This window comes from Aspergillus aculeatinus (assembly GCF_003184765.1).
Source record: "Aspergillus aculeatinus CBS 121060 unplaced genomic scaffold BO66scaffold_51, whole genome shotgun sequence".
NCBI lineage: Eukaryota > Fungi > Ascomycota > Eurotiomycetes > Eurotiales > Aspergillaceae > Aspergillus > Aspergillus aculeatinus.
Window position 1 is genome coordinate 115190 of NW_020291520.1, and position 25042 is coordinate 140231.

The 25042-nt window shown below is 56.4% G+C and overlaps 12 protein-coding genes across 12 annotated transcripts; 9 read left to right on the forward strand and 3 right to left on the reverse strand.

Moving 5' to 3' along the window:
• Positions 1-11: 11 nt before the first annotated feature.
• Positions 12-1439, forward strand: BO66DRAFT_431358 (arabinan endo-1,5-alpha-L-arabinosidase; the record flags this gene model as incomplete). The annotated part of the gene is made up of 5 exons (XM_025650577.1): positions 12-485; positions 584-1060; positions 1108-1193; positions 1239-1370; positions 1418-1439. Exons 1-5 carry the CDS (start codon positions 219-221, stop codon positions 1437-1439), a joined length of 984 nt encoding a protein of 327 aa, XP_025500178.1. The 5' UTR covers positions 12-218.
• A 37-nt stretch (positions 1440-1476) lies between these two features.
• BO66DRAFT_422899 (class II fructose-bisphosphate aldolase) lies at positions 1477-2526 on the reverse strand (the record flags this gene model as incomplete). The annotated part of the gene is made up of 4 exons (XM_025650077.1): positions 1477-1798; positions 1846-1969; positions 2016-2395; positions 2444-2526. 4 exons carry the CDS (start codon positions 2524-2526, stop codon positions 1477-1479), a joined length of 909 nt encoding a protein of 302 aa, XP_025500179.1.
• Positions 2527-3029: 503 nt separating this feature from the next.
• BO66DRAFT_474300 (uncharacterized protein) lies at positions 3030-7110 on the forward strand (the record flags this gene model as incomplete). The annotated part of the gene is made up of 8 exons (XM_025653132.1): positions 3030-3115; positions 3205-3241; positions 3291-4965; positions 5013-5127; positions 5423-5447; positions 6125-6670; positions 6731-6770; positions 6842-7110. The coding sequence occupies 8 exons, from the start codon at positions 3030-3032 to the stop codon at positions 7108-7110; spliced, it is 2793 nt and encodes a 930-aa protein (XP_025500180.1).
• A 614-nt stretch (positions 7111-7724) lies between these two features.
• BO66DRAFT_394698 (LipA and NB-ARC domain protein) lies at positions 7725-10492 on the forward strand. The gene is made up of 5 exons (XM_025648052.1): positions 7725-7894; positions 7961-8204; positions 8331-8393; positions 8459-8770; positions 8862-10492. The coding sequence occupies exons 1-5, from the start codon at positions 7830-7832 to the stop codon at positions 10389-10391; spliced, it is 2214 nt and encodes a 737-aa protein (XP_025500181.1). The 5' UTR covers positions 7725-7829; the 3' UTR covers positions 10392-10492.
• Positions 10493-11369: 877 nt separating this feature from the next.
• On the reverse strand, positions 11370-11750 carry BO66DRAFT_442158 (uncharacterized protein; the record flags this gene model as incomplete). The annotated part of the gene is made up of 3 exons (XM_025651401.1): positions 11370-11400; positions 11454-11559; positions 11657-11750. The coding sequence occupies 3 exons, from the start codon at positions 11748-11750 to the stop codon at positions 11370-11372; spliced, it is 231 nt and encodes a 76-aa protein (XP_025500182.1).
• Positions 11751-12548: 798 nt separating this feature from the next.
• On the forward strand, positions 12549-14933 carry BO66DRAFT_184264 (uncharacterized protein). Its single transcript, XM_025642401.1, has one exon. It carries the CDS (start codon positions 12780-12782, stop codon positions 14673-14675), a length of 1896 nt encoding a protein of 631 aa, XP_025500183.1. The 5' UTR covers positions 12549-12779; the 3' UTR covers positions 14676-14933.
• Positions 14934-15462: 529 nt separating this feature from the next.
• Positions 15463-16299, forward strand: BO66DRAFT_442160 (uncharacterized protein; the record flags this gene model as incomplete). The annotated part of the gene is made up of 1 exon (XM_025651402.1): positions 15463-16299. The coding sequence occupies one exon, from the start codon at positions 15463-15465 to the stop codon at positions 16297-16299; it is 837 nt and encodes a 278-aa protein (XP_025500184.1).
• A 1579-nt stretch (positions 16300-17878) lies between these two features.
• BO66DRAFT_331690 (uncharacterized protein) lies at positions 17879-18721 on the forward strand (the record flags this gene model as incomplete). Its single annotated transcript, XM_025644102.1, has 2 exons — positions 17879-18427; positions 18455-18721. Coding segments are annotated over 2 exons (816 nt in total), but the record flags the coding sequence as incomplete, so codon positions are not given.
• A 554-nt stretch (positions 18722-19275) lies between these two features.
• On the forward strand, positions 19276-20505 carry BO66DRAFT_381583 (isopenicillin N synthase family dioxygenase; the record flags this gene model as incomplete). Its single annotated transcript, XM_025645963.1, has 3 exons — positions 19276-19590; positions 19667-19735; positions 19786-20505. The coding sequence occupies 3 exons, from the start codon at positions 19276-19278 to the stop codon at positions 20503-20505; spliced, it is 1104 nt and encodes a 367-aa protein (XP_025500186.1).
• Positions 20506-20822: 317 nt separating this feature from the next.
• On the forward strand, positions 20823-22001 carry BO66DRAFT_474306 (uncharacterized protein; the record flags this gene model as incomplete). The annotated part of the gene is made up of 3 exons (XM_025653133.1): positions 20823-21114; positions 21175-21616; positions 21738-22001. Exons 1-3 carry the CDS (start codon positions 20852-20854, stop codon positions 21999-22001), a joined length of 969 nt encoding a protein of 322 aa, XP_025500187.1. The 5' UTR covers positions 20823-20851.
• A 217-nt stretch (positions 22002-22218) lies between these two features.
• BO66DRAFT_394700 (DUF1769 domain-containing protein) lies at positions 22219-23435 on the reverse strand. Its single transcript, XM_025648053.1, has 3 exons — positions 23215-23435; positions 22593-23111; positions 22219-22528 (listed from the first exon to the last, which is right to left on the reverse strand). Exons 1-3 carry the CDS (start codon positions 23378-23380, stop codon positions 22347-22349), a joined length of 867 nt encoding a protein of 288 aa, XP_025500188.1. The 5' UTR covers positions 23381-23435; the 3' UTR covers positions 22219-22346.
• A 139-nt stretch (positions 23436-23574) lies between these two features.
• Positions 23575-25015, forward strand: BO66DRAFT_422906 (short chain dehydrogenase/reductase family protein; the record flags this gene model as incomplete). The annotated part of the gene is made up of 5 exons (XM_025650078.1): positions 23575-23580; positions 23847-23938; positions 23996-24206; positions 24277-24651; positions 24704-25015. The coding sequence occupies 5 exons, from the start codon at positions 23575-23577 to the stop codon at positions 25013-25015; spliced, it is 996 nt and encodes a 331-aa protein (XP_025500189.1).
• Between the last annotated feature and the right edge of the window lie 27 nt (positions 25016-25042).

The following is a 25042-nucleotide window of genomic DNA, read 5'->3' on the forward strand; positions in this document are numbered from 1 at the left end:
TTTTGCTATTTCCTCTACGCGTTTTGAAACCTCCAAAGTATCACGGAGCCAAGTCCGTATCTGCAAACGTCTCAACTATTGCACCTGTCTACACACGCCGCACTGATCCGGCGGCACGGCGACACCCCTGAACATCGAACAATTCACAACCTATATAACATCCAAAATGGCCGAAACAAAGCAAGAAACGATCGTCACATCTCAGGCGCTTAAACACCATGTACTCCCTCCTCACTGCCTTGTCGGTGCCGTTCCTGGCAGGCCTGGCTCATGGCTACGCCAACCCCGGCTCCTGCTCCGGTTCCTGCAACGTCCATGACCCAGCCTTGATCGTCCGCGAGTCGGACGGCAAATACTTCCGTTTCTCGACCGGCAACGAGATTTCCTATGCTTCTGCCTCCTCCATCAACGGTCCGTGGACTGCCATTGGATCCGTGGTGCCTGCCGGATCTAAGATCGACCTGTCCGGCAACACTGACCTCTGGGTACGTCGCCTCCGTGAATCAGTGTCCTAGTGTATGACTGCATGACTGCACGACTGTACACTGCACACTGCACACTGCATCCATGCTAACCAGCGCAGGCCCCCGATCTTAGCTACGTCGATGGAACCTACTACTGCCTCTACTCCGTCTCGACCTTTGGCTCCCAGGACTCCGCCATTGGAGTGGCCTCGTCCACCACGATGGAGCTGAACACCTGGACCGACCACGGGTCCGTGGGCGTCGCCTCCTCGTCCTCTAAGAACTACAACGCCATCGACGGCAACCTCCTCGTGGACGGCAGCTCATACTACCTCCAGTTCGGCTCCTTCTGGGGCGATATCTACCAGGTCAAGATGGCCTCGCCCCTCAAGACGGCCGGCTCGGCCTCCTACAACATCGCCTACAACGCGACGGGCACCCACTCGGAGGAGGGCTCCTACCTGTTCAAGTACGGCAGCTACTACTACCTCTTCTTCTCGTCGGGCACCTGCTGCGGCTACGACACCTCCCGCCCGGCCCAGGGCGAGGAGTACAAGATCATGGTCTGCCGCTCCACCAGCGCGACCGGCGGATTTGTAAGTTGTCGACGGAAACCACTTTGAGACGAAGCTGACCCGCGTAGGTGGACAAGAATGGCAATGCTTGCACGGAAAGTGGTGGCACGATTGTGCTCGCCAGTCACGGCACCGTCTATGGACCGGGTGGACAGTAAGACTCCCCTGACAGACACAAGAAAATCGCTAACTGGAATAGGGGTGTGTATGACGACCCAACCTACGGCCCTGTGCTCTACTACCACTATGTCGACACTACCATTGGTTACGCCGATGACCAGAAGCTGTTTGGGTGGAACACCATTGACTTCTCGAGTGGCTGGCCTGTTGTGTAGGTGACTACTAGGTAAACTAGGGGGTGAATATGGTTGTAAATAGGTGGAACTGCAGATGTAAATAGTTTAGCTCTGGTTATAAGTGCCAATTTGAAGAGTAGATCAGTGTGGAAGCAAATCCCTTGTCCCTGCCTGAGGCGTCGCCATCGCGCTTGGTTCAGCCATGCCGCTGCTTCCCACCACATCCATCCACTTCTCCATCTCTCTCGTCAACAATTCGATCCCCTCCCCAATCAACTGCGTCAACGGCTTGTGTGCATTCTTGCGAAGATGCTCATGCCAGGGAGCCAACACCAGCTTGTTGACATTAATCTTGCTTACTCCCACCTCAACGCATGCCCGACACAGCTCCGGGGGAAAGTCATTCGTTCCGTGCAGGACGAGTCGTGCACGTCCGTTCAACGCTCGATACACTTGGCGGAGCCTACACGAGTCAGTCCAGAACGCCAATCATCCCTCTCAGCGACTGACCGATTCATGTCCAACTCTGGCCCTCTTGGCCCATAATCTCCATGCAGGTTTCCCACGCTGGGAGCCAGAAAATCAACGCCCGCATCGATGAACTGTTCCACATCTTCTGAGGTGGTAAGAATTCCTATAACTGCATTAGCATGGAATAACAATCCAACCCGAAAAGGTACCCTCTAGGTCGTCCGTTCCCACAATCCCATCCTCTCCTCCTTCGATGCGCCCGGTCTCGGCCTCGACCGCGATTCCCCGCCCGTGACAATATTCTCGCAGCGCCCTGGTCTTGGCGAGGTTTTCTTCCTTCTCGTGATGACTCATGTCCACCATGATGGAATCGAATGGAAGGTTATCCGCGACGTAACGGATCTGCTCAAAATTCTGCGCATGGTCGAGATGGACCGAGACCGGCACCGAGGCGCTTCTTGCTGCAGCGGCGGCCGCGTGAATCAGCGACGGGGTTTGCTCAAGCGATGAAGGAAACAACTGCAGAATCAGCGGTGATCTGCGATTCTCGGCCGCCCGCACAAACGCTGTAATGTGCTCAACGTTGTAGCTGGCATGGTGAGCCTCCTGCCCGGAATCTATACCCCGCACCACTCACACAATGGCCGCCAGGACACCATAGCGACCCTTCTCAGCCGATGCCAAGATCTGCAGCGTTCGATTCTTCCCTTGCCAAGTCATTTTGGTTGGTGGTGATCGCCCTCGATGACCGGCAGATTTTCGCCGGGACCAACAATGCTCATTGTCCCTGTCCAGTGCGTCGCACAGTAGGCGGTATGAATCATTTTAAATTTATGCTTAACTATTTGCAGCCACACTTAGTCAGTCGGTCACTGATAAACTAGCAACACCCCCGACCGCATGACATCGTGCATGCACCCCTACCATGGTCGACCCCTGCCTCGATACGAGTCAGTCCCTTACCCTTCCGTGGGCTTCCACTGAGCGAATTCCAACCACTGCATTGGCTGACGAAAGGTGGATTCCTGTTCGGCTTTTTTCGCTGGCTCCACTCCCGCGTGAGTCGGCAATCGTTGAACCTCGACGCGATCTGTCACCGCAGCCCACCCCCAAATTGTTCCAGCTTCCACCCCCTGTTTGCCCTTGATTATTATTTTTGTATACGGTAGCGCAGACGCTGCATATTGCCGCTCATGCTTCCCGGATGATGTGAGTGAGGCAACATGGCCGATGCTACGCAAGGGAGTTCGCGTGGCATTCGGAAGCCGCGAAAATCCCGCGGCCGTGGATTGCGGGCCACCACTGGATGGTCAGTCTCCCCAATAATCCTTCCGATCCGTCTGAGCACTGTTTCTCAATCCTTGCCGCCTGTCCGACCGACTGTACTGATGGTAAAAGTCTGATCTGCAAAAAGCGTCATGTCAAATGCGACGAGGTTCGTCTTCCGACCAATCTACAGTCTGCTTGTGCTGACATGAACGCAGGCTCGCCCACAATGCGGTCCGTGTGCCAAAGGCAAGCGTGACTGTGTCTATGGCACTGGCACCACGAGTCATCCTCAAGCTCCTGGCTCGGGGCCAAACACTGCTCCTGCTCTCGCCATCCATAAACCTCCCTCAATAGAGCACCTGCCGGTGCGAAGCCAAGTGCATGAGCCGCTGCAAGTCCTGGTTGATGCTTGTCAGCAACAACCTCCCGCACCCGAAACACGGCCCTTGGCTCGTTCCGCCTCCATATCAGCATCGCCAGGTGTCTCAACAAGCCAGACACTGACACCGGCCTTTCCATCCCATCATAGTAACCATCTCACTTCGCCACCCTCGACCCACGATTTAGCACCGTCTCCTGCGACAGATTCCTCCGTCTCCTCGAGACTGGCCCCTCTCAGCTGGTTCGAGTTATTGGCCAACGATGCCGTCAATGCGGATCGCAGTCTGGTCCTGTCTCCTGCCCCAGGGGACCATCTCGCCGGAGCAGTATCCTTAAACAACTTCCTTCCACGCTCCAAGAGGGAGTGTGAGAGTTTTCAGGCTGCAGCTTTCAGACGCGACCCCGAGCTGGAGAATCGTCTACCCACGTCAACCACCGACCAGCAGCCCGTCCGCCCCGATCACCCTTCGTCATGGTCCACCCCGGCTCCAATCGAGTTGACGGAATTGGAGCACCTGCTCTTTAGCCACTTTGTGCGGAATGTAAGCCGCTGGTTCGACTTCTACGACCCCGGGCGCCACACAGCATCGATAGTCCCTCAGCTTGCTGTAAGAAACACGGGGTTGATGAAAGCCCTTCTGGCTCTTTCAGCCCGCCACCTGTCAATTTGGCATGCTAGAAAAGACCAAGGACGGGGTGCCGGCTTTGTTATGCCTGGATCGTCGAAGAGTTTTGCGGATTTCCCGGCCGTGGATCGCCACCTGGCCGTCCAGTATTACTATGAAACCTTGAATTACCTCAACAAAGCGATGCAGTACCCGAGCTACGCATCCAGCCGCGAGCTGATATCGACTGCCTTGCTGATCAGCACGTACGAAATGGTGGATGGATCCAACAGTGACTGGGAACGACATCTGAAGGGGGTGTTTTGGATACAACGATTCCAAAACAACAACGGCGATTGCGGTGGCCTGCGTCAAGCGATCTGGTGGATTTGGCTGCGACAAGATGCCTGGGTGGCCATGCGCCAACGGCGGCGTCTGTTCAGTTTCTGGAAACCCGAGCGGCCCATCTCCTCCCGGACCGCCCCGGAGCTAGCTTGCTTTGCATCTTATCTGCTTGCCCAATGCATCAACTACGCTTCTCAGGAAGAAACGGTGTCGAATAACATACAGAGCCGGCTGGAAAGAGGTAACGAGCTACTCTGTATGCTGCAGGAATGGCAGGATCACCTGCCGGCGGAATTTAACCCCCTTCCCACTGTACAGTACCCGGATGTCTTCCCACCCATATGGGTCCATCCTCCCCCGTACGCGGCTGCTTTGCAAATCCATAGCCTCGCTAGAATCCTTGTTATCTCCAATCGCCCCCCGACCGGTGACTTCCAGGACTACCGGGCGGCACAAAAGATCCTGACGACCGCTGTGAACACCATTTGCGGCATTGCGCGGACCGTAGCGGAGGACGAGCTTGCCGGTGGACTGACGGCGCTGCAATGCTTATTTGGGGGTAAGCTCCCTCCCCAGGTGCGAAGGGCGACTCACTGACTCATGTAGCGGGAATGAGCGTTCACGCCCCTGATGAACGAGCCGCACTACTGGAATTGATCGATAAATTCGAGCGGCTAGTGTGCTGGCCCAGTTATTCGCTTCGGGATACCCTCGAGGCGGAGTACGCAAAAGAAAGCCTGGCTGGGTCTGTGGGATGAAATTTTCGGGTTGGACCTCGGCAATCTCCCTAATTGATCACCAAGGCCGATCCTCGGCTATCCACTCCCCCACATGGCTTGCGATAGACACGCCGTCATACCAGAGGAAGACCCATCACGCCAGGGAATGAAATTAGCCAGTGGGTTCTGGTTATCTGATCGTGGCTGATCTGACCTTCTTCCCGAACCCATTTTTGAGACCTCCGGGCCAAACTCGGGTGGAGACCGAGACCATCCTTGCTGACACTGACCGCGCAGGTGTTACGTGGTCCTGCGGATGAAAGTTTGTGCCCATGATCCATTGTATAATAGAATGAGCTATGATGTATGATGAAAGGGATAGACCCGTATTGAACATCGTCGCGCATTGGTCATGCTGGTGGACGTTACGGACTGAAACAGCTTGAAGTGAGACCTCTTGAGCAGACGTACAACATACGGTATAGACCAGTGGAACAATCAGTAGCATCAAGTCACTGAAGTCACTGTAGTCACTGTGATCACTGTAGCCATGGTAGCGGGTTTTTCGTAAGGCTAGGGATCGTGGGGCTTTCTGCCTCGAGCCGAGGCGTCCGTAGTCCCGGAGTCGATCCGCGATCGCGGGGGTTCAAGCTACTAGTACTATGTAGTATGTATTGCGTTCTCCGCCCTACGGCTACGGCCACGGCCACGACCCCATTTTTGGACCGAGCCAAGGCTACGTGGACAGGGACCCAGTCGACGTGACGTCAATCCTGGCTGTGACATGCCATACTGTATGCTGAGCCTCGAGCCGAAGTCGACTGGGGTGCTGATGTCGCCACGTCTGGGGATATCTATGAAAGGCCGGACCACCATGTCAGCGCATTAGCTGATTCCAGATCTTAGATGTCATCCCGGTCCTACAGGTACAGTACTTAAATCTATTCCCTACTCGAACAGCCATTACTTATCACCCTCTCACGACTGACCGATTCGCAGAAGCGTACCATCATGGCATGCTCCTCCAACACCAATTCCTCTCGCGACGAGGCTCCACCCTTCGTCAGCACGATGCCCCCCGCCGACTTCAACTGGCAGATCACCCTCTCCGGCAAAGTCATCGCCATCACCGGCGCCAACCGCGGCATCGGCCTCGGCATCGCGGAGGTGTGCCTCGCCAACGCGGCCCACCACGTCTACTCGCTGGATCGGATGGACCCCGGGGAGGAGACCCGGGCGCTACAACAGCGCTACCCGAACTTCCACTGCCTCGGGGCAGATGTGACCTCCCAGGCGAGCGTGGAGGCGGCGATCGATCGCATCGTAGCGGAGACGGGCCGCATCGATGGGCTCGTGGCCAACGCGGGCATGACGCAGCATCAGCCTGCGTTGCAGTTTGGCCGGGAAGAGATGGAGCGCTTGTTTGAGTTGAACGTGTACGGATCCTACTTCTGCGCCCAGATCGCGGCCCGCAAGTTCATCGAGCTGGGCATTAAGGGGTCCATCGTCATGACCGCCAGTATGACCTCTTATCGACCGAATCGCGTACATCTACCCCACCGTCATCGAAAAAGATTAAGTGTACTGTACTAACTGAGTTTGCAGGCCGCCCCGTCCGCGCCCTACGGCGCTACCAAAGCTGCCGGTGAGTTCCCTCAATCCAGATCCCGTCTCCAAATCCACTCCAGCTAATTCGGGAATATGTGTGGGGGGCAGTGCGCAACATGTGCCACACCCTCGCGATGGAATGGAGCCCCCACGGCATCCGGGTCAACAGCGTCTCGCCCGGCTTCGTGCGCACCGCCATGACCTACTACGTGGAGACGGCGCCTGACTGGCCTCAAAAGATAGAGAACTACGGGGGCATGCCGCGGCTGGCCGACCCGCGCGAGCTGGGCGGCGCCTATGTCTATCTGTTGAGTGATTGCAGTTCGTATACGACGGGGATTGACATTCCTGTTGCGGGGGTGGTTGGGGCTTGGTAGGTGTTCGGGGGGGGGGGGGGGGGGGGGGGGGGGGGGGGGGGGGGGGGGGGGGGGGGGGGGGGGGGGGGGGGGGGGGGGGGGGGGGGGGGGGGGGGGGGGGGGGGGGGGGGGGGGGGGGGGGGGGGGGGATTGGGAGGGGGAGGGTGAGATTGGGAGGGGGAGGGTGGTAGCAGGACTGGAGGGAAGGTTGTGATTGTTCTGGTAATGATCATCTTTCCTTCACCAAGTCGCAGCAGCTCTTGTCCAGAGGGTACAGTACAGTACAAGACTCTTTGAATAAATGCATTAGTGAATGTCTGTCAGGGGTCCAAGGCGAGCCAAGAAGTAAGCGGCATGGCAGTTCGTATTCCGCTGGCCTATCCGCGACGAGGGCCGGGGTCTGTACAGCCTCGCACGCGGAACATCCACACGCCTTGTTTTGCGTCAGGGTCTGCGGCGTGAGCAGTTTGTCACTGGCAGTGCAGTCGGATACGGGGTGGAGGTGGGAGTCTCGAGGGTGAAGACAACCGATAGGATGGGGTTCATTTGAGGGTGTGCAGGGCAATGTTGGCCCTCACATGATGTCTGCCATGTACATGCCCTACCCTGGTCAGCGCTGCGGCTGAGCCGGAGGAGTGTCCTTCATCTCCTCGATTTTCCCCTCTCCAGCTATCTCCGGTCATCCCATCTAGAGCCTTGATGTAAATCCATCCTCATCACCAGGTTTCATGGCGAAAGAAATGGAGAACCACGAATTTCCCTTCCTCGAGGAGGTCTTCACCCCAGCGGGACCGCCCAAGATCGAGTGCGCCCCTCTTCCCTCCCATCATAATTAATTCCACAGAATTGCAGAAACACTAACCAGGTGCAGCTTCGTCTTCGTCCACGGCCTCAACCCCCGCGGTCGCGTCGACCACCCCTACGAGACATGGACCCACGCCAACGGCACCTTCTGGCCCCGCGACTACCTGCCCCAGGACATCCCCCAGGCCCGCGTCTTTGTGTATGGGTATAACTCCAACATCACCAGTCCGCAGAGTATGTCCACGGCCGGTGTGAAAGATCATGCGAATACGTTGTTGAATCTGTTGGATTTGGAGCGGGATCCGAATATGGTATGTTCTCTCGCTACTTTGGGGACTGTGGTTGGGTGGGTGAAATTGGCTTTGAAGTAAGGGTTTCGAGGGCAGGGTCGACTTTGGGGATGTTTTCGACTTCCAAGACTGTGCTGACTTGGGTAGAATGTACGGCCGCCAAAGATCGTATTCGTGGGACATAGTCTGGGGGGGCTGGTGATCAAGCAGGTGCGCTTTTCTTGTCAGGTCTTGTGCTGTGCGATGTGCTGACGGCTGCTCCGGCTGGCTGATAGGCCCTGCTGAACGCCCACGAAGACCCCAAGTACAACGCCATCCGCAACAACACCTACGGGCTGGTCTTCTTCGGATGCCCCCACCGCGGCACTAAAGGCGTCGAATTGGGTAAGATTGCGGCCAAGGTGGCGCGATTCGTGGCCAAGGGCCATGCCAGCAACGATCTGCTCGACAGTCTGGAGCACAACTCGCTCTTTACGCGGCAGATGACGAGTCGCTTCTCCCACCAGCTGGAGGACTACCGGGTGATCAGCTTTGTGGAGGGCAAGGAGGTGCTCCTGGGGGGCGTGGGGCCTGCCTCTGTCAGTCATGTATGTATCCCGTCGAGGATGCTTCCTTGTTCCTGAAGGGGTTGCATCGAAGCTGTCCAGGTATCGTGTGCGCGTGCGCTGATGTGTCTAGCTGGTGGTCGACGAAGAATCCGCCGTGCTGGGCCTCCCCGGCCAACGCGAGACCCGCCTCAAACTCGACGCCGACCACTCGCAGATGTGCAAGGTGGGCGCCCGTGGCGCCATGTACAAGATGATCAAGGGCAACATCAAGCAGATCGCCGACCAGGTCCTGGCCACAGAGCAGGGATACATCCCTTCCCCCTCCAGCGCCACCTCGACCTCCCCCCACCCCGCGCCACCACCCATTCCCCCCCGCCTCCCCGTCAACAGCAGCATGCCCTACCCCTCGCCGCAGAGCCCACCGCCCATCCCCAAACGCGTCACCGGCGCCTTCTTCACCGCCGTCGACACCGACCCGCGCGCCCTCCAAGCCGCCGCCCTCAAGAACAACTGGCAATGGGACGAAGCCCGCAAGCTCGAGTACGCCATCTTCCAGGAGCACCTGCGCAACCTTGGGGCGGACCACCACAGCACCTTAGAGATCGGGTACCACCTGGCCGAGATCGACCTTGAGGCGGCCTACTACCCGAAATCCGCCGAATGGGCGCAGTGGGTGTCGACCAACGCGCAGCGGGTCTTCGGCGCCAAACACCCACTGGCCATGAAGGCGGAGAGCCTGCTGGGCGAGGTGCTGGCGCACCAGGGCAAGGGCCAGGAGGCGGAGTCGGTGTGCGCCAACGTGCTGGCGCGCCAGCAGATGAGCATCGGCGAGGACGAGCTCGACACGCTGCTGACGCGCCGCCGGCTGGCCGTCGCGTACGGGGCGCTGGAGCGGCGCGCCGAGGCCGTGCAGGCGCTCGAGAGGCTCACCGAGCGGCTCCGCCAGGTGCTCGGCCCCACGCACATCCGCGTCTACGGCGCGGTGCTGGACACCGCCGAGCACATGGTCGCGCTGCGCTCCAACGACACCACGCAGCTGGTCACGATGCGCTTCAACCCGGCCGTCGATCCGATGGGCCAGGCCTTTGCGGCGGTGTCGCAGGAGTTGATGCAGCTGCTGGGCGCGTCGCACCCGCTGACCATCAAGAGCGTGCGGCTCCTGGCCGCGAGCCAGATGCTCGAGCCCGACGGCACGGCCGCGGCGTCGGAGACCTTCCGGCGCGCCCTGGCGGCCAGCGAGGAGTATCTGGGGCCCGAGCACCCGGAAACGATGGCCACCGTGGCGCTGATGGGGGTGATGTATGCGTCGCAGGGCCGGATCGGGGTGGGCACGTTCGTCGGCGCCCACCCCTCGCACACGGGGCTGGCCACCCCCTGGCTGCTGCGGTATCTGGGGTGGTGTGAGACGCGCATGGGCGCCGACTGCGCCGAGGTCCAGTCCGTGCTGGACATGCTGGCCAAGCTGTACTTCGAGGCCCGCGATTACGTGCAGAGCCAGGAGTACTACGAGCGGCTGGAGCGGAGTTATCGGGCGGCGGGCAAGGCAATGCCCGAGCAGAGCGCGAATTGGTTGCAGCTGTGTCGCATGAATACGCGATATTTGACGCCGAAGAAGGAGGTCGGGCTGCAGGGACTACTGAGGCAGTTTCAGCGGATGTAGACTAGACTGTCTGGAAGAGGTGGCTGCTGCACTGGGTTTGTTTGCGTTGTTGCGATAGCTGAGTAGTTATACCATGCTGTTTATGAATGCATATTTTTTCTTATCATTTTCACGAGAATCCTTGTAGAAATGGGAAATGTAGCTGGTCTGGATCATCAGTTTTCTCTCAGTGGGTTCGCATTGGGTGTTCTTCCGCTATATGCTTTTGTTGGCGGCAATAGGTGAAAGTCTGCATCTATGCCCAGCAGGTCCCGTATAGTGCTGCATTCTCACCGCATACGGTGCCACACTCCCAGAAACAGCGGACAGCATTAGGTTCGACAGGCATTATTGCACCCAATAGGATCCCGTACCATTTCCCGGTCTTTTGGCATGTCTTTAAATCTTGACTCATCTAGAAGTTGGTTTTTTCTGTGACCGGAACATCGCGCACGCGGGAGATATATTCCCGAGTTAGACCGAGCCACTCGGGAATTCTGGGTCGGACATTTGATCAATTGACCGGATCAAGCTTTGCGCGATCGATCATTACCGATCTTGCTGGGACCAGGGATGATACTGTGCCATGTCATGGCATTCGTGCTGTTCAGGTGGGGAAAATCATCGGGGTGACGATGAGTGATTAGCTGCAGGTGACGTACGATTTCTGGTCCGATATCTCCTCCACTGGACGTCTCTACTCACTTTCAATTACCCAGGAACCTGGACTTACAACCTGAGCAGATCAAGTCCCTCTTATTTGATAACGGATAAAACTTTAGTCAAATGCAATCACTGACCCTGAACAGGGTGTCGACTCAACGGTGGAGATAGTACGGCGATAGTCTACGAAAGGGAAGAGGAATCATTTCTCAGGATATTATGGTAGTCCATTCGAGAGATTATCGTAGGTTTGGTCTGTATCATATTATACAAGCGCAATCCGCATCGTCATAAGGTTATCATCATCGCAAATCATCGACATCATCGCACGAGCATCTAGTTGGAGATCTTGTCGGGAACGTTGTGGCTAGGCCCGATTAGCTTCATTTGTTGACAGGGCCATCGAGGAAAAAGACTTACCCGGTGGAGCTCTCGAACTTGTTGCGAGCAAAGTCGGTGGCCTTCTCGTTGGTGGAGCGCAGCTTCTGGGGGTCGGCGCCGAATCTGCTCTCGATGTTGTCGACACCTTTTCGTCAGAATGTCAGTAAGGGCAGAGCAAGTGGAATGCAAGAAGCAGGAATTGGCAAAGTCAATGACCCACGGGGACGGTGGTGAATACGTACCCTTGTCGACGTAGTCTTCCTGGTTGTTGTTGTTGCTGCCGCTGCTGCCGTGGCTGCCGCCGAGCTTGGATGCGAGTCCGGAGAGTTTGTCCATGGTGATTGAGAGGTTGTTTGTGGAAGTTGAGTGGTTGATAGTTCAGTGATAGTATGATGGAAAAGAGAACTCCAATGATCAGATTCGACTGCTTTATATGTGCAGTGTATCGTTATGATCGGCAAGAGGTTGCAATGGTGGTGATGTCATGGAGATGATGGTGGTGACGATGGTGACGCCATTTATGCTATGCTATGCACCACATAAGGATTATGCACCTTGGCTGACATCGGGCTGATGTCATGTGCGCTTATGTCAGCTATGCACCGCCATGCTTATGCACCAGCCCCCGGCACCACCAGCCACGGCCAAAAATACCCCGCTGAGTCAGCGCTAGTCGCTCGGGTTGCCCGATTTGGCCTGGAACACTTGGCAGGCATTTCTCTTCATTCCCACTTGGTTGATTCAACGCACGAACACCCAATCTCCCCCCATCTCCACTGTTGTGCACTTGTGCACTGCTTTTCAGGGGTTGAGGCTCGCTAGTCTCTCTAGTGCTGTTCGCCTGTTTCTCCATCCTCCTTCGTACTCGTTTACCACTGCCATTCATTCGCTTATATCCGTCCATATCCGCCCACACCAGATGGTCTGCTCAGGTGCTGGTCCGTGACATCATGATCGAAATCATCAACAATCCATCCAGGGATAACTTCGGAGCAATGCTGCTGCCTGCGGACCAGATGGAGCTGGCGGACTCACTGCCACTCCGGTCCCAATCACAATTGCCCTGGTCTTAAGTTTCTGACCCCTTGGGCATTATTGCCAGCCGGCAGTCGGCTTCTAGCCGATTAGTGAGCAGTCATGCAGACCCATCTTTCAGCTCAATTTCTTTCGGCCCCAGTGGAGCTGCATCGCCCAAGGCTTTCCGGGGGGTCCGCAGATCGCCTGGTGTTCTCGAAGAATATAAGGGAATTGGGGAGTTCGCTTTTTGCACCGTTCCTTTCCTCTCTTTTCTCGCGACTTTGATCTGCCTCTCTCCTCCCCCCTTCACTGGTCAGGTTCCTCCCTGTCCACGCTCCCCTGTCGATCATGAAGCTGTCTCTTGCGGTCGCGGCAGCGGCTGGCGTCGCCCATGCCGCCTCGCTGCCTCCTGCGGCGGTCGAGGTGGCTGTTCGGGCGCTTCCCAATGCCCCCGAGGGCTACACCCCCGACAACGTGACCTGCCCGTCCACCCGACCCAGCATCCGTGATGCCGACAACCTCTCCACCAACGAGACCGAATGGCTCAAGGTGCGCCGCAATGTCACCCTACAGCCCATGAAGGACTTTCTGGGTCGCTTGAACCTCAGCGGCTTTGACGTCACCTCCTATCTCAACACCCACGCGAGCAACATCTCCAACATCCCCAACATTGCCGTCGCGGCCTCCGGGGGTGGCTACCGGGCGCTGACTAACGGCGCGGGTGGCCTGAAGGCCTTCGACAGCCGCACGGAGAACTCCACCAACACCGGTCAGCTGGGTGGTCTGCTGCAGTCTGCTACCTATGTCGCTGGTCTGAGTGGTGGTAGCTGGCTGGTTGGTTCCATGTTTGTCAACAACTTCTCCACCATCAGCAATCTGCAGGCTAGCGACCGGGTCTGGGGATTCTCCAAGTCTTTGCTCGAGGGTCCTAACTATGACACCATCCAAGTCCTGAGCACCTACGAGTACTGGAAGACCATCACCGATCAGGTGGACGGCAAATCGGGGGCCGGTTTCAACACCTCCTTCTCGGATTACTGGGGCCGGGCCCTTTCCTTCCAGCTGGTCAATTCCTCCAAGGAGGACGGCGGTGCTGACTACACCTGGTCCTCCATTTCCCTGATGGACGACTTCAAGAACGGCCAATACCCCATGCCTATTGTGGTCATGGATGGCCGTAACCCCGGCGAGGTCATTGTTGAGACCAATGCGACGGTCTACGAGGTCAACCCGTGGGAGTTCGGCTCTTGGGATCCATCTGTCTATGCCTTCGCTCCCTTGGAGTACCTCGGCTCGAGATTCGAGAACGGTAGCGTGTCGGAGAACGGTACCTGCGTGCGTGGCTTTGACAATGCCGGTTTCATCATGGGATCCTCCTCCACTCTCTTCAACCAGTTCTTGCTGCAGATCAACAGTACCGATATCCCCACGATCTTCAAGAATGCCTTGACCGACATCCTAGAAGACCTAGGTGAGCGGGGTGACGACATTGCCGTGTACTCCCCCAACCCTTTCTACGGGTACCGTGAGGCCAGCGAAGATTATGCCACCGCTGCCACCCTGGACGTTGTCGATGGTGGTGAGGATCTCGAGAACATTCCGCTGCACCCCCTCATCCAGCCCGACCGGCACGTGGATGTGATTTTTGCTATTGATTCTTCCGCCGATACCGACTCATACTGGCCCAACGGAACCTCGCTGGTGGCTACCTACCAGCGCAGCTTGAACAGCTCCGGTATTGCCAACGGCACCGTCTTCCCTCCTGTCCCGGATGTAAACACCTTCGTCAACCTGGGCCTGAACAAGCGCCCGACCTTCTTTGGCTGTGACCCGAAGAACCTGTCTGGTCCTGCTCCGCTCGTCGTGTACTTGGCCAACTCGCCTTACACCTACGAGTCGAACTTTTCCACCTTCAAGCTGACCTACTCGGACGAGGAGCGCGACAACGTCATCACCAACGGCTACAACGTGGTCACCCGCGGCAACGGCACCCTCGACTCGAACTGGACTTCCTGTGTTGCCTGCGCCATCTTGCAGCGTTCGACCTATCGTACCAACACCACGCTGCCGGATATCTGCACCACCTGCTTCAACGATTACTGCTGGAACGGCACGACCAACAGCACCGTACCGTCGGAGTACGAGCCCACCCTGTACCTGACGACCAGCGGCTCGGGTAAGAGTATGCTGCACCGCTCAGCGGCCGGCTTGGCCTTTGCGGTGACTATGTTCTTGGCTTATTAGATTGGGGGATTTGGGGATGGAGACTTCATGTACAAATGTTGATAGTTCTGGATATCTGTTGATAGTAATTGATGCGATGAAGACACGATTGATGGTTCTACTGCTTTAGGATTAAAGTGGTTGGAGTTGGTTTATATCGAATGAAGATTTCAGTGTTATTTCTTTTGACATTGGGCACTTCTACTGACGTCATGGGCCTCAGCACATCACAGATCTGTATTTCTTAAGACAGTCCTGCCTAGTTCGGTTCCATGTTTCATCTTACCGGGTGTGTCTCCTTTCATTTAACCAACAAGAGGCACCGGATATACCGACCTTCATATATGATGGCTGGTTTAGTTGACCAGCCCCAGCCATTGTAGACTGAAGAAAGCACGATACACTTGGAATGGTTTTCAACAAAGCTTCATCTCTATGTTAGGGATATTCACCAACACCGATCGATCCTCTTTTGACTTCCATTGTGAACAGAAATCAGAACAAGCGACCGATCAGCCATGAGCCCAGCGATAAAGAATGATGGAATATTTCGGTCGCCGGCATCACCAAAAACCACAACAACAAAGACCTTTCCTATATTCCCCGCGACAGATAACACATGAGAACACTGAAAGACCCATGAACAGGAGCGTTTCTCTCCATCAACAAACGAACATGCGCGATATAAAAACGTCTTCCTCACAAATCTCTTCCCTCACACTCCCATCAAGATCACATCCCAAACCAACATCCCACAACCAAGATACACCACCAAGATACACCACCAACACACCCAAGAGCGACCAGAATGTCACACCGCGTCCCCGAGATCCCCTGCTGGCGCGACCGCATCACCAGCCGTCTCCACCCGCTAGGCGACTACGGCCTGCTCGACATCGTCCAACAGGTCCCCTGGGGCACCGACCCAACCAACACAGTTGCCATCCAGACCTTCGTGGCCTTCATCCGGGGCCGGCCGTTCTTCTGGTTCATCAACGGCCCCAGCCCCGACCCCGGCTGGTATATCACCAAACTGCTGCTCTTCTGGCGCAGCGCGCTGGCGGACCCCAACTACCGCATCCCGACGGCGATGATGCTGGCGGGCGGCGGCTGTCTCGGCGGCAACCAGGTCATGTTCTGGACGTTCGAGGCGCGAGACTCGGCGGGTGAAGGCGGGCAACGTGTCGCGACCCGGTGGCAGCGTCAACGCCGCACCCAGTTCGATTGGTGGGCCGATGAGTTCATCACCACCCGGTTCTTCTTTGATGTCGCCGACAATGTGAATGCCGTCGTCTGGCTGCCTCCACCTGCTGCTGGTCTGCAGGATACGGAGGGGGAGGGGGAGGGAGAGGGGGGGAGTGCGGTGGAGTCTGAGGGAGGTGGTGATACTGCTACTGCTACTACCGGTTCGCGGGAAGGGACGCCGCGGCCGTTTGATACTATGGCGGAGGATGCGGGTGAGTATTCATCCAACGATCCGGAGGACAGTGGATCTGCTAACGCTCGTGGAAGCGCATTCCAGGCGGCGCGCGAACACGATTTGAATGAGAACGACGATGATGCGGTGGGATTCGCTGCTGCGTCGGAGACTTGGCATAGTTGCGCGTCCACGGAATACTTCTCTGCGGAGTCGAACGGAGGATAGGTCGGTGTTCTGGATAGCTTCTGTTCTGGGCTTCTGTGTCGAGATTTGGTCCTCCGAGCCATGGTGTTGATATTACTTCTCTAAGAAATAGAATTTATACTTCTTGTTTACAATCGTACGCACTTTGATGTGGCATTCCTGGTTTATTCTTGATACCATTCATATGATTTGCGTTAGAATCTTGTTTGTTACTCGGACGTTGTCGGATACAGGGGACAGCGGTTCGATACACACCACGCCGTCGACGCAGTCGGAAGAAAAAGGGAAGTAAGAACAAAAACAAAAACATTATTAGAAAGGACAGAAGTAGAGAGGTGGTGGTAAAAGAACCGTAGAGACAAACCCAGCATTGTCGGTTTATAACTAAACCTTCTGACCCGGATATCGTCTGCCATTACTTGGCGAGTAAAATAGTTTGATTTTTAAGCTTCTGAAGAATAGACAGAGATTCTGGCCGACTGCTGAGAATGAGTATTTCTCCCAGTAGGCATCTCGAATAGTACAGAACTTGTCGGCTTGAATAAGACGACAGCTTGCGCAGTATACACTCCAGTCATCGGGCAGGTAAATTGCATCGCGGAATACATTACTTATATTATAGATACAAGAATTGGCTTGAAAAACACCGCGGCTGGCAATCAGCAGTTTATGGACCACGCGCAATATATGAAATCGGATCGAAATAGAGCCGATAGACTGTTAGCAAAGATAGACCTGGATCTAGTAGTATAAGAGCGGAAGACCTATCAAATTTAAGATAATACTATTCCGCGCAAGCCAGAACTTGTAGATCGGGAATACATAGATCACCCGCTAATTACCGTTGGTCAACATAGCTGCTCGAACGCTGTAACCGAGTACCGTTAAATCAACTAGATATCAAAACTGGCCGCTGGGGTTGCTGGTCGCGGATATTTATATCATCTATAAAAACTGCTTGGATTCAAAGTAGACGGTATTCTGATTGTATCGCACGAGCTTAGATATACTACCGCTGGGAGCCATCTCAGAGAGGACGGTCTCAGAGGATGGGAGCATAGTAAGTTACCCATGGCGAATAAAGTAGTCAGAGATTGAAAACTGAGCTGGGAGAGGCGGAAATAAGCTGGACAGAGCTGGACGGAGCTGGAGCCCAAAGAGAACTACAGGATCGAGGTGTACAGCGGGGTGCCGGCGCGGAAGGATTGCTTGTACGATGGTGCACCAAGCTTGACGGGAAGAAAGACGGAGAAGTTGATAGGGCAGGGGAGGAGAGGAGGAAGGGAAGATGGATTGTAGATGAGAAGCGGCGGACGGAAAACCAGATTGGGTGCCTTGGATCGCACTTTCTGCCTTGAGTGTTGTGAAGCGAATGCCTCTGAAATATTTGAAAGCAGTCCCTCTACAAAGTCCCTAGTGTTTCTTTCCTTGATACTCGCACCACCCAGCAAGTAAGACCGTCTAACAGGGCGAACAATACCTCTAGTTAAGGACCATGTCATTATCCTATCGTATAGCCTCACAGCGGGCGTTCACAGCTTCGAGGGCAATTCTGAACATTTGATGATCCCTTTCGTGTGCTTGGTCCATCAAGCCTCCTCATATTTCCGGAAAGCCAGGGTCGGGCAAGTCCACTCTGATGAAGTACATCTGCCAACATAAGGCAACGGAAAAGCATCTTAAGCTGTGGTCAACAAACAAAGCCCTGGTGCTAGCCAGATCTTTCTTTTGGAAGCACGGCCGGACGCTTCAGAGCTTTCGCGGGCTGGTGCGAGGGCTTCTGCATTCTATTCTGTCTCAATGGCTGGAGCTCATACCTCTGCTGTTTCCCAAACAATGGCAGGCTGCTTTGAGCGGGTTACGACCAGTAATCGATGATGATCATGAGGTGTTTGAGGCATTTCGCAAGTTGAGAGAAACGGACAGTGTTAGTCTTACCCATAGGATAGCCATTTTTATTGACGGCATAGACGAGTTTGAAGGGAACCGTGCCCATATGATTGAGTCCCTGAAAGATTGGATCTCTTGCAGGTCAGCTGATGTCAAGATTTGTGTCGCCAGTCGAGAGGACATTGACTTGCAGGAGGCCTTCAAAACGGGCCCGATGCTGCGGCTGCACGAAGTAACTCACGAGGATATTCTAAGCTTTGTCTAGCACCGTTTGAGCTCGAGCGAGCTCTATCCCAAGATGGGAACATCAGATCAAAAGCAGCGCCTTGAGACGGAAATTGCATACAAATCTGAGGGTGTTTTCCTCTGGGTCAAACTCACCATCCAAAGAGTCGAGCACAGCATTCTGAGTGGTGACGCCCTAGAAGATCGGAGAAAGCGCCTTGGCTCGCTCCCCAACGAGTTGGAAGATCTTTGTATGGCCATATCTGTCGCCATCGATCGGGATGAGCCAAAATCAGCATATTCGATGATCCTGATGGCTCTCTATTGACCGGAGGATTGGCCACTATTTCGCTTTTCATTTCTACCGGAGTATCTTGCGAACCGTAGTTTGCGTTCACGAGAGACTGTGGTGTCAGCATGGCAGACGTCAGTTCACGACTTCATTCGGCCAGAAGAAGAATATAGGAGCTAAAACGGGAGAACGTTAACGGAATGTTGCATTCACCTTCCCTTGACACTCGACGCTGTATTCTAGAAGATCAGGACAGAATCTGCCACGCTCCAACCGCTTTTCTATTTCATTTCGGTGAAGTAACAAAAGTGCGCCGTTTTATCCATCCTGTAAGAGAGAGTAGAGTACGATAAATTCGATAGCTGACGCCCTGGGATCAGACAGAAGATAGAGTGATATCAGAAGCATGTTTTGTAGAGAATATACAGCAAGCGATAGACATCTTTGTAGAGTCTATGCTCGCCATAAGTGTCGGGGATGACGCCAAATGAGGTTTCATTCCCCGCCCGATATCGCAGCTGCCGACCGGGGAACGAACCACTCACTCATCTTACCATCTCCAACCACCTCATCTTCATTCTTTTTCCAACATGACTGTAGATACGCCCTCATTTACCGCTATTCCGGTCCTTGACTATGCTCTCGCCACTTCGCCTGCCACAAAACCCCAGTTCCTCGCCAGTCTGCGCCATGCACTGGTCCACGTGGGCTTCTTCTACCTCATCAACGCCCCGGTCGCGCCCGGCGTCCGCGACGAGCTGATGAAACAGACCGCTGCCATCTTTGATCTCCCACTCGAGAAAAAGCTGGAGATTGAGATGGTCAACAGCAAGCATTTCCTGGGATACTCGCGACTAGGGGCTGAAACGACCGCCCGTCAGACTGATTACCGTGAACAATTCGATGTGCGTGCCTGGCCGATACACGATGAACTTACAATACACTCAGTACACTCAGTACACTACTGACCATTTCCGCCAGTTTGCGACCGAGCTCCCTCCCCCGAGCCCAGACGCACCTCTCTACCGCAACATCCGCGGCCCAAACCAGGTACATTCCCACCTTCAACCCAGGGTAACAACCCAACTCACTGCACACAGTGGCCCGACGAATCCGCCATCCCGGGCTTCCGCCACGCCGTCGAGGCCTACCTGGCCGAAACCCATCCACTAGCAGCCGCCTTCCGGGGCCTCATCTCCGAAGCGCTCGACATGGCGCCCACGGCACTCGACCGCTTCTTCGAGGACCCCATCCAGCAGAAACTCAAGCTGATCAAGTACCCGCCACCCCGCGATGCGTCCGAGTCGCAGGGCGTGGGCGCGCACAAGGACTCGGAGTTCCTCACTTTCCTGCTGCAAGCCACGCCGCACACGGGGCTGGAGGTGCAGAACAAGGCCGGGGAGTGGATCGCGGCGCCGCCGCTGCCGGGGTCCCTGGTGGTGAACATCGGCCGCGCCCTCGAGGCGATTACGGGGGGCGTGTGCACGGCGACGACGCACCGGGTGAATCTGGCCATGGAGAACTTTGTCGATGCACAGGGGACGCCTCTCGGGCCGCGGTTCTCCATCCCCGTGTTCCAGGGGATGAGCCTGGATCTGTCGGCGGAGAGCGGGGCCCTGGCCCTGGCGATCCCGGCGCATATTCGGGCACTGGTGCGCGACGAGACGGTGCGGTCGGACGCGGAGGCGACCTTCAATCGGATTTTCAAAGGGAGGGTGGGCGAGGGCACGCTGATCCATCGGGTGATGAGCCATCAGGATGTGGGGCGGCGGTGGTATCCTGCGTTGCTGGATTGGGCGCTGGCGGAGTATGAGAAGTAGTAGTCGTCCACTTCCACAGAGTACTCAACACCACTTTACAACTGAGTACTATGCATGCCCCAGTAACAAGAAAAGGCAATGGTCGATGATCCGTCAGCTGTCAGTTGCCCCGATCAGCTGGTGGCCCTGGGCATCGATCTGAAACTAGGGTTCGTATTGCGAGGTTAAGCTGCGCCTGCTCGTATAGACTTGGCATGTGCACCCAATTAGAAGGGCGGGTTTCCCGCGATCGACGTCCCTGCGCTTGCCCCGTGCCCCAGCCAGATGCGTGCTGGGCTGGGCTAATTTAAGTAGCGAGCTGTCCCCGGCGGCGTATACTTTTATGCCCCTTTGACCATTTTTCTGGATGTTGGTGAAAACCACCACCACTATGGCCCAGCTCGCCAGCCAGGGCGGAGTATTCCCCCGCGCAAAGAGCGGACAATGTCGCGCCCACCACGCCTTCTCCAGCAGCACCGCGCGCATCACCATCGTCTGCTACGCGGTCTACTTCGTCATTTTCCTAGGGCTCTTCTTCTTCACCGCCGCGCGATTCCTCACCAGCGGGGGCAAGCGTAAATCGATAGCACAGTGGCTGCTCCTCACCATCGCCGTGACATTCATGCTGCTGTACGCACTCACCCACCCCCTTCTGGCCGAAAAGATAGCATCCTAATCAACGAAACGCAGCGCCCAAACCCTCGCAGTCATAACGACGACCCTAAGTGAATGCGCCGTCCTCAACTCCCAGGAGACCACGCAGGCCCTCCTCCCGATAACCTGGCTCATCAGCCTCGGCAAACTCGCCCTCTTCAGTCTGATCCTCCTCCCGCTGTGTCGCCGCCTGCACCACGGCGCAAGCCACCGGACCATCGATCGGTGGATCCTCATCCCGCATTCCGTTTTGGTCGCAGTGCTGGCGGCACTGGTGCTCGCTGCGCTGGGCGTGCAGACGCGTCTCGTCGAGCGAGTCATTCACCCCACGCGATTTACTTTCCAGGGGTTGCAGCGCTGGGAACGTACGGAAAAGAGACTGTGGGTGGCGGTGGATGTGGTGGAGGTGCTGGGGATGAGCGTTGCCGCGGCGCGCATGGGGTGGGCTGTTTGGTCGGCGCGGCATTTACGCGGTGGGGTATGTTGTCCATTCCTTCCTTTTGTTTATAGTCTCATGGGAGTGGGACGTTTCTTTTCTTTGTAATTGCCTGATGGTGGGGATTATTTAGTGGCAGATCTGTGCTAACGGCCGGGTACAGGAACTCGGCTTCTTCATTCCCCTGCTGATCGTCTCGTCGGTGGGGCTGGCCCTGACGGATCTGGTGGGGTATGTGGAGGGCCCTGCGTTTCGGAATACGCTCGGGTACGACTCAAAGATGGTCAGGGGGCAGCAGGCCAGGATGTACGTCGAGTATTTCTTCTACGCCGGGGCGGTGCTCAGTGCGGCGGTGGTGGTGGCGTCGCGGCGGGTGGGGAGGGGGGAGGCGAGGGTGAGCATGTCCAGTGTTCGGGGGAAGGGGTAGCGTAGACTTCGTATCTCAATTCTATGTACTGGAATATACCGTCCCGGGGGAGAACCCCCGGACCCCCCTTCTTTTCAGCTTCCCAGCAAGCCTGATTCTAAGTGCTGGGGGATTGTGTCGTCCCGGGGGAGAACCCCCGGACCCCCCTTTCTTTCAGCTTCCCAGTAAAGCTTATCTGTAGTAAGTATGACATTTGCATTTACTATATGCTATAAAGGATCTCACAAATACCAGGAATATCGTTTGCCAGGAAGTTGAAAAAAAGGGGGGTCCGGGGGTTCTCCCCCGGAACGGTATATCATAGAAATCAGAATGGAGGGGCAGTGTATGGCTGTACACAGGTGTCTAGTCCACCTCATCCCCATCGTCGGTCTTCTCTTGCGCCCCGTCCAGCACAACCGTAAACCCGATGACCAAATACTCCTCCCCGGTCGTCCGGTTCTTCAACACGTACCGCAACACGTTGTTCTTCTCGCTCACATACTTGCTGATATTCAGCGTGATCCCGGGGACATGGACCGCGAACTCTGCCACAGTCAGCAAACCCTGCCGCAACCCCAAGCAACCAAGCAAAGGAGAAAAAAAGCCTACCCTCGAAATCCAGATACGGATTCCCAAAGTCCGCCTCATACACCCGCCCCTTCTCCAACACAAACCCCTTCCGCGTCTCCTCGTCGCGGAAATACTTCGTCCGCGCCGCTGCATCCGCGGGCAATCCACAACTCTCCCGCACTGCCTTCCCGGACCCCTCCGCCCCCTCCAGAACAACCGGATCCGCTTCCACGGCAGCCTTCTTTGTATCCGGGGGAACGAGCTCCCCGACCCGGAACTGATTCCACGACGCCAACGCCGGGCTATACAGGTACGGTGTGTCGCTGTACGCGTCGCCGTCGATGGAGGGGTCGAGCATCGTTTTCACGACTTTGAAGGCGGCGTTGAAGCCCGGCGGCAGGTAGTCGCGGATCGGGTGGTCGAAGTCGTTGCCGAAGAGGAGGTCATCGCCGTTGACATCTTCCGCGAAGGCGAGGGAGAGGGTGATGCTGTACCGGTTGGCGGAGGTGGTGGGGTGCGTGAAGTAGGGGTTGGAACTGGGGGATCCCTCCGGATAGCCTGCGTATATTCTCGGGGTTAGGAGGTTGATTGGGGGTACTGGGTTTGGGAAAGGGACAGGGACAGGGACAGGGGCAGGGCAGGGCAGGGCAGGGCAGGGTACCGGTGTACTCCTTGATGCGCACCCAGATGTCGGCGGTAAGATACGGGCTGCGGATACGGATCGGGGAGGGTCCGTTGACGTGGACTAGTTGGTGGGTTTGGGGGTCGTAGCGCGGTCCCGCGGTGATGCGGAGGCGGTGATTCGGGGCTTTGTTGCTGCTGAACATCGTGTGTGTGTCTTTATGGATTAGGTAGCGGTTAGAAAAGATGTGCACGGAAGATTGTTGGGAATGAGAAAGATAAAGATGAACTTTGGCCGTGGGTGCTGGGGGATGACGTAGGTGGGGTAGCTCTTATCTTATCGGCCCTTGCTGAGATCAGCGTTGATCAACTACTCCGTACTGACACGTGAATGCCATCCATGGAAGTGTGACAGTGACAGACTTATTACACATACATGGTGATGGTACAACAGGCGGAATACACGCAGTGATTGTCTACTAAGGTAGTGTCCAGGGTGCCCTGTTTCTGGATGAGGGTTGGCCCGAAGAGGAAAAGTGGATGCCGGCAGGGCTGATATCATACTTACGCCGTGTTGACACCACTATATAACCCAATGCTTTATCCAGCATTCCCCTATCTTCTGATTTCTATTCTTCAGCACATACGCGTACAGAAATAATCATAATGCAGTCAGTTCTCCAACCCATCCTCGGCCCCAAGAAGGAGATCCACGACCTCACCGGTCGCGTGGCGCTCATCACCGGCGGGGCCCTGGGCATCGGGTAAGCTGCCCCCAATTGTTGTTGTTGTTGATGAACTGCTCGAACTAAGCAAGACAGCTACGAGGTCGCCCGTGCCTTCGTCCTCAACGGCGCCCGCGTCATCATGGTCAACCGCAAAGAAGAACAAGGACAGTCAGCCATTGAATCCATCAAAAAGGAGGCCGGCGAGGGGGCCCAGATCGAATGGGTGCCCTGCGACATGGGCAACCTCAAGGAAGTGCGGGAGGTGTTCGAGGGGATCCGCCAGCGAGAAGAGCGCCTAGACCTGGTGAGTGCACCCCCGCTTGTCCTTCCCCAAAACTATACTAGGTAGGCATCCACTGACCCCGCTGCTCCAGCTCATCCTCTCCGCCGGCATCAACGCCAACCAATACGGCGAGACCGCCGACGGCATCGACCGCCACTTCCAGGTCAACTGGCTGGGCCAGTTCTACGTCGTCAACCAGCTCTACCCGCTCCTCCGCAAGACCTCGAAGCTGCCGGACACGCCGGCCCCGCGCATCGTCTTCGAGTCCTCCGAGCAGCACCGCAACGCCCCGCCCAACGTGCACTTCGCCTCGCTCGAGGAGCTGAACAACCCGGAGGTCGGTAACACCCAGCTGTACGGCCGCACCAAGCTGGCGATCATCCTCGGGGTGAAGTACGGGCTGCTGGATCGGGTCATCAAGCCGAATGGCGATAACATATATGCGCTGTCGGTGCATCCTGGTGCTGTACGTTCTGCCGTTTCCTTGCTAGGGAGGATCATGTGCTGACAAAGGACAGGTGAATACGGCCATGCAGCAGCAGTGGAAGGACGCGTACCCCGGGATCTTCGGGAACCTGCTGACCAAGGTGATGCTGGCGGTGGGGCGCAACGTCGAGCAGGGCTCGTTCAGCGCGCTGTGGGCGGCGACGAGCCCCGAGGTCGCGGAGAAGGGGTGGAACGGGTATTATTTCAGTGACGTCGCACAGCCGGGCAAGGAGAGCAGCCAGGCGTCGGATCCGGCGCTGGGGGCCGCGCTGTGGGATCTCAGCCATCGATTGATCCGGGAGAAGGCGGGCGAGGATGCGGTCGTGGATTGGGGGCGTGCTTAGCGTGCTTAGCTGGGTTGAGGGTGATTG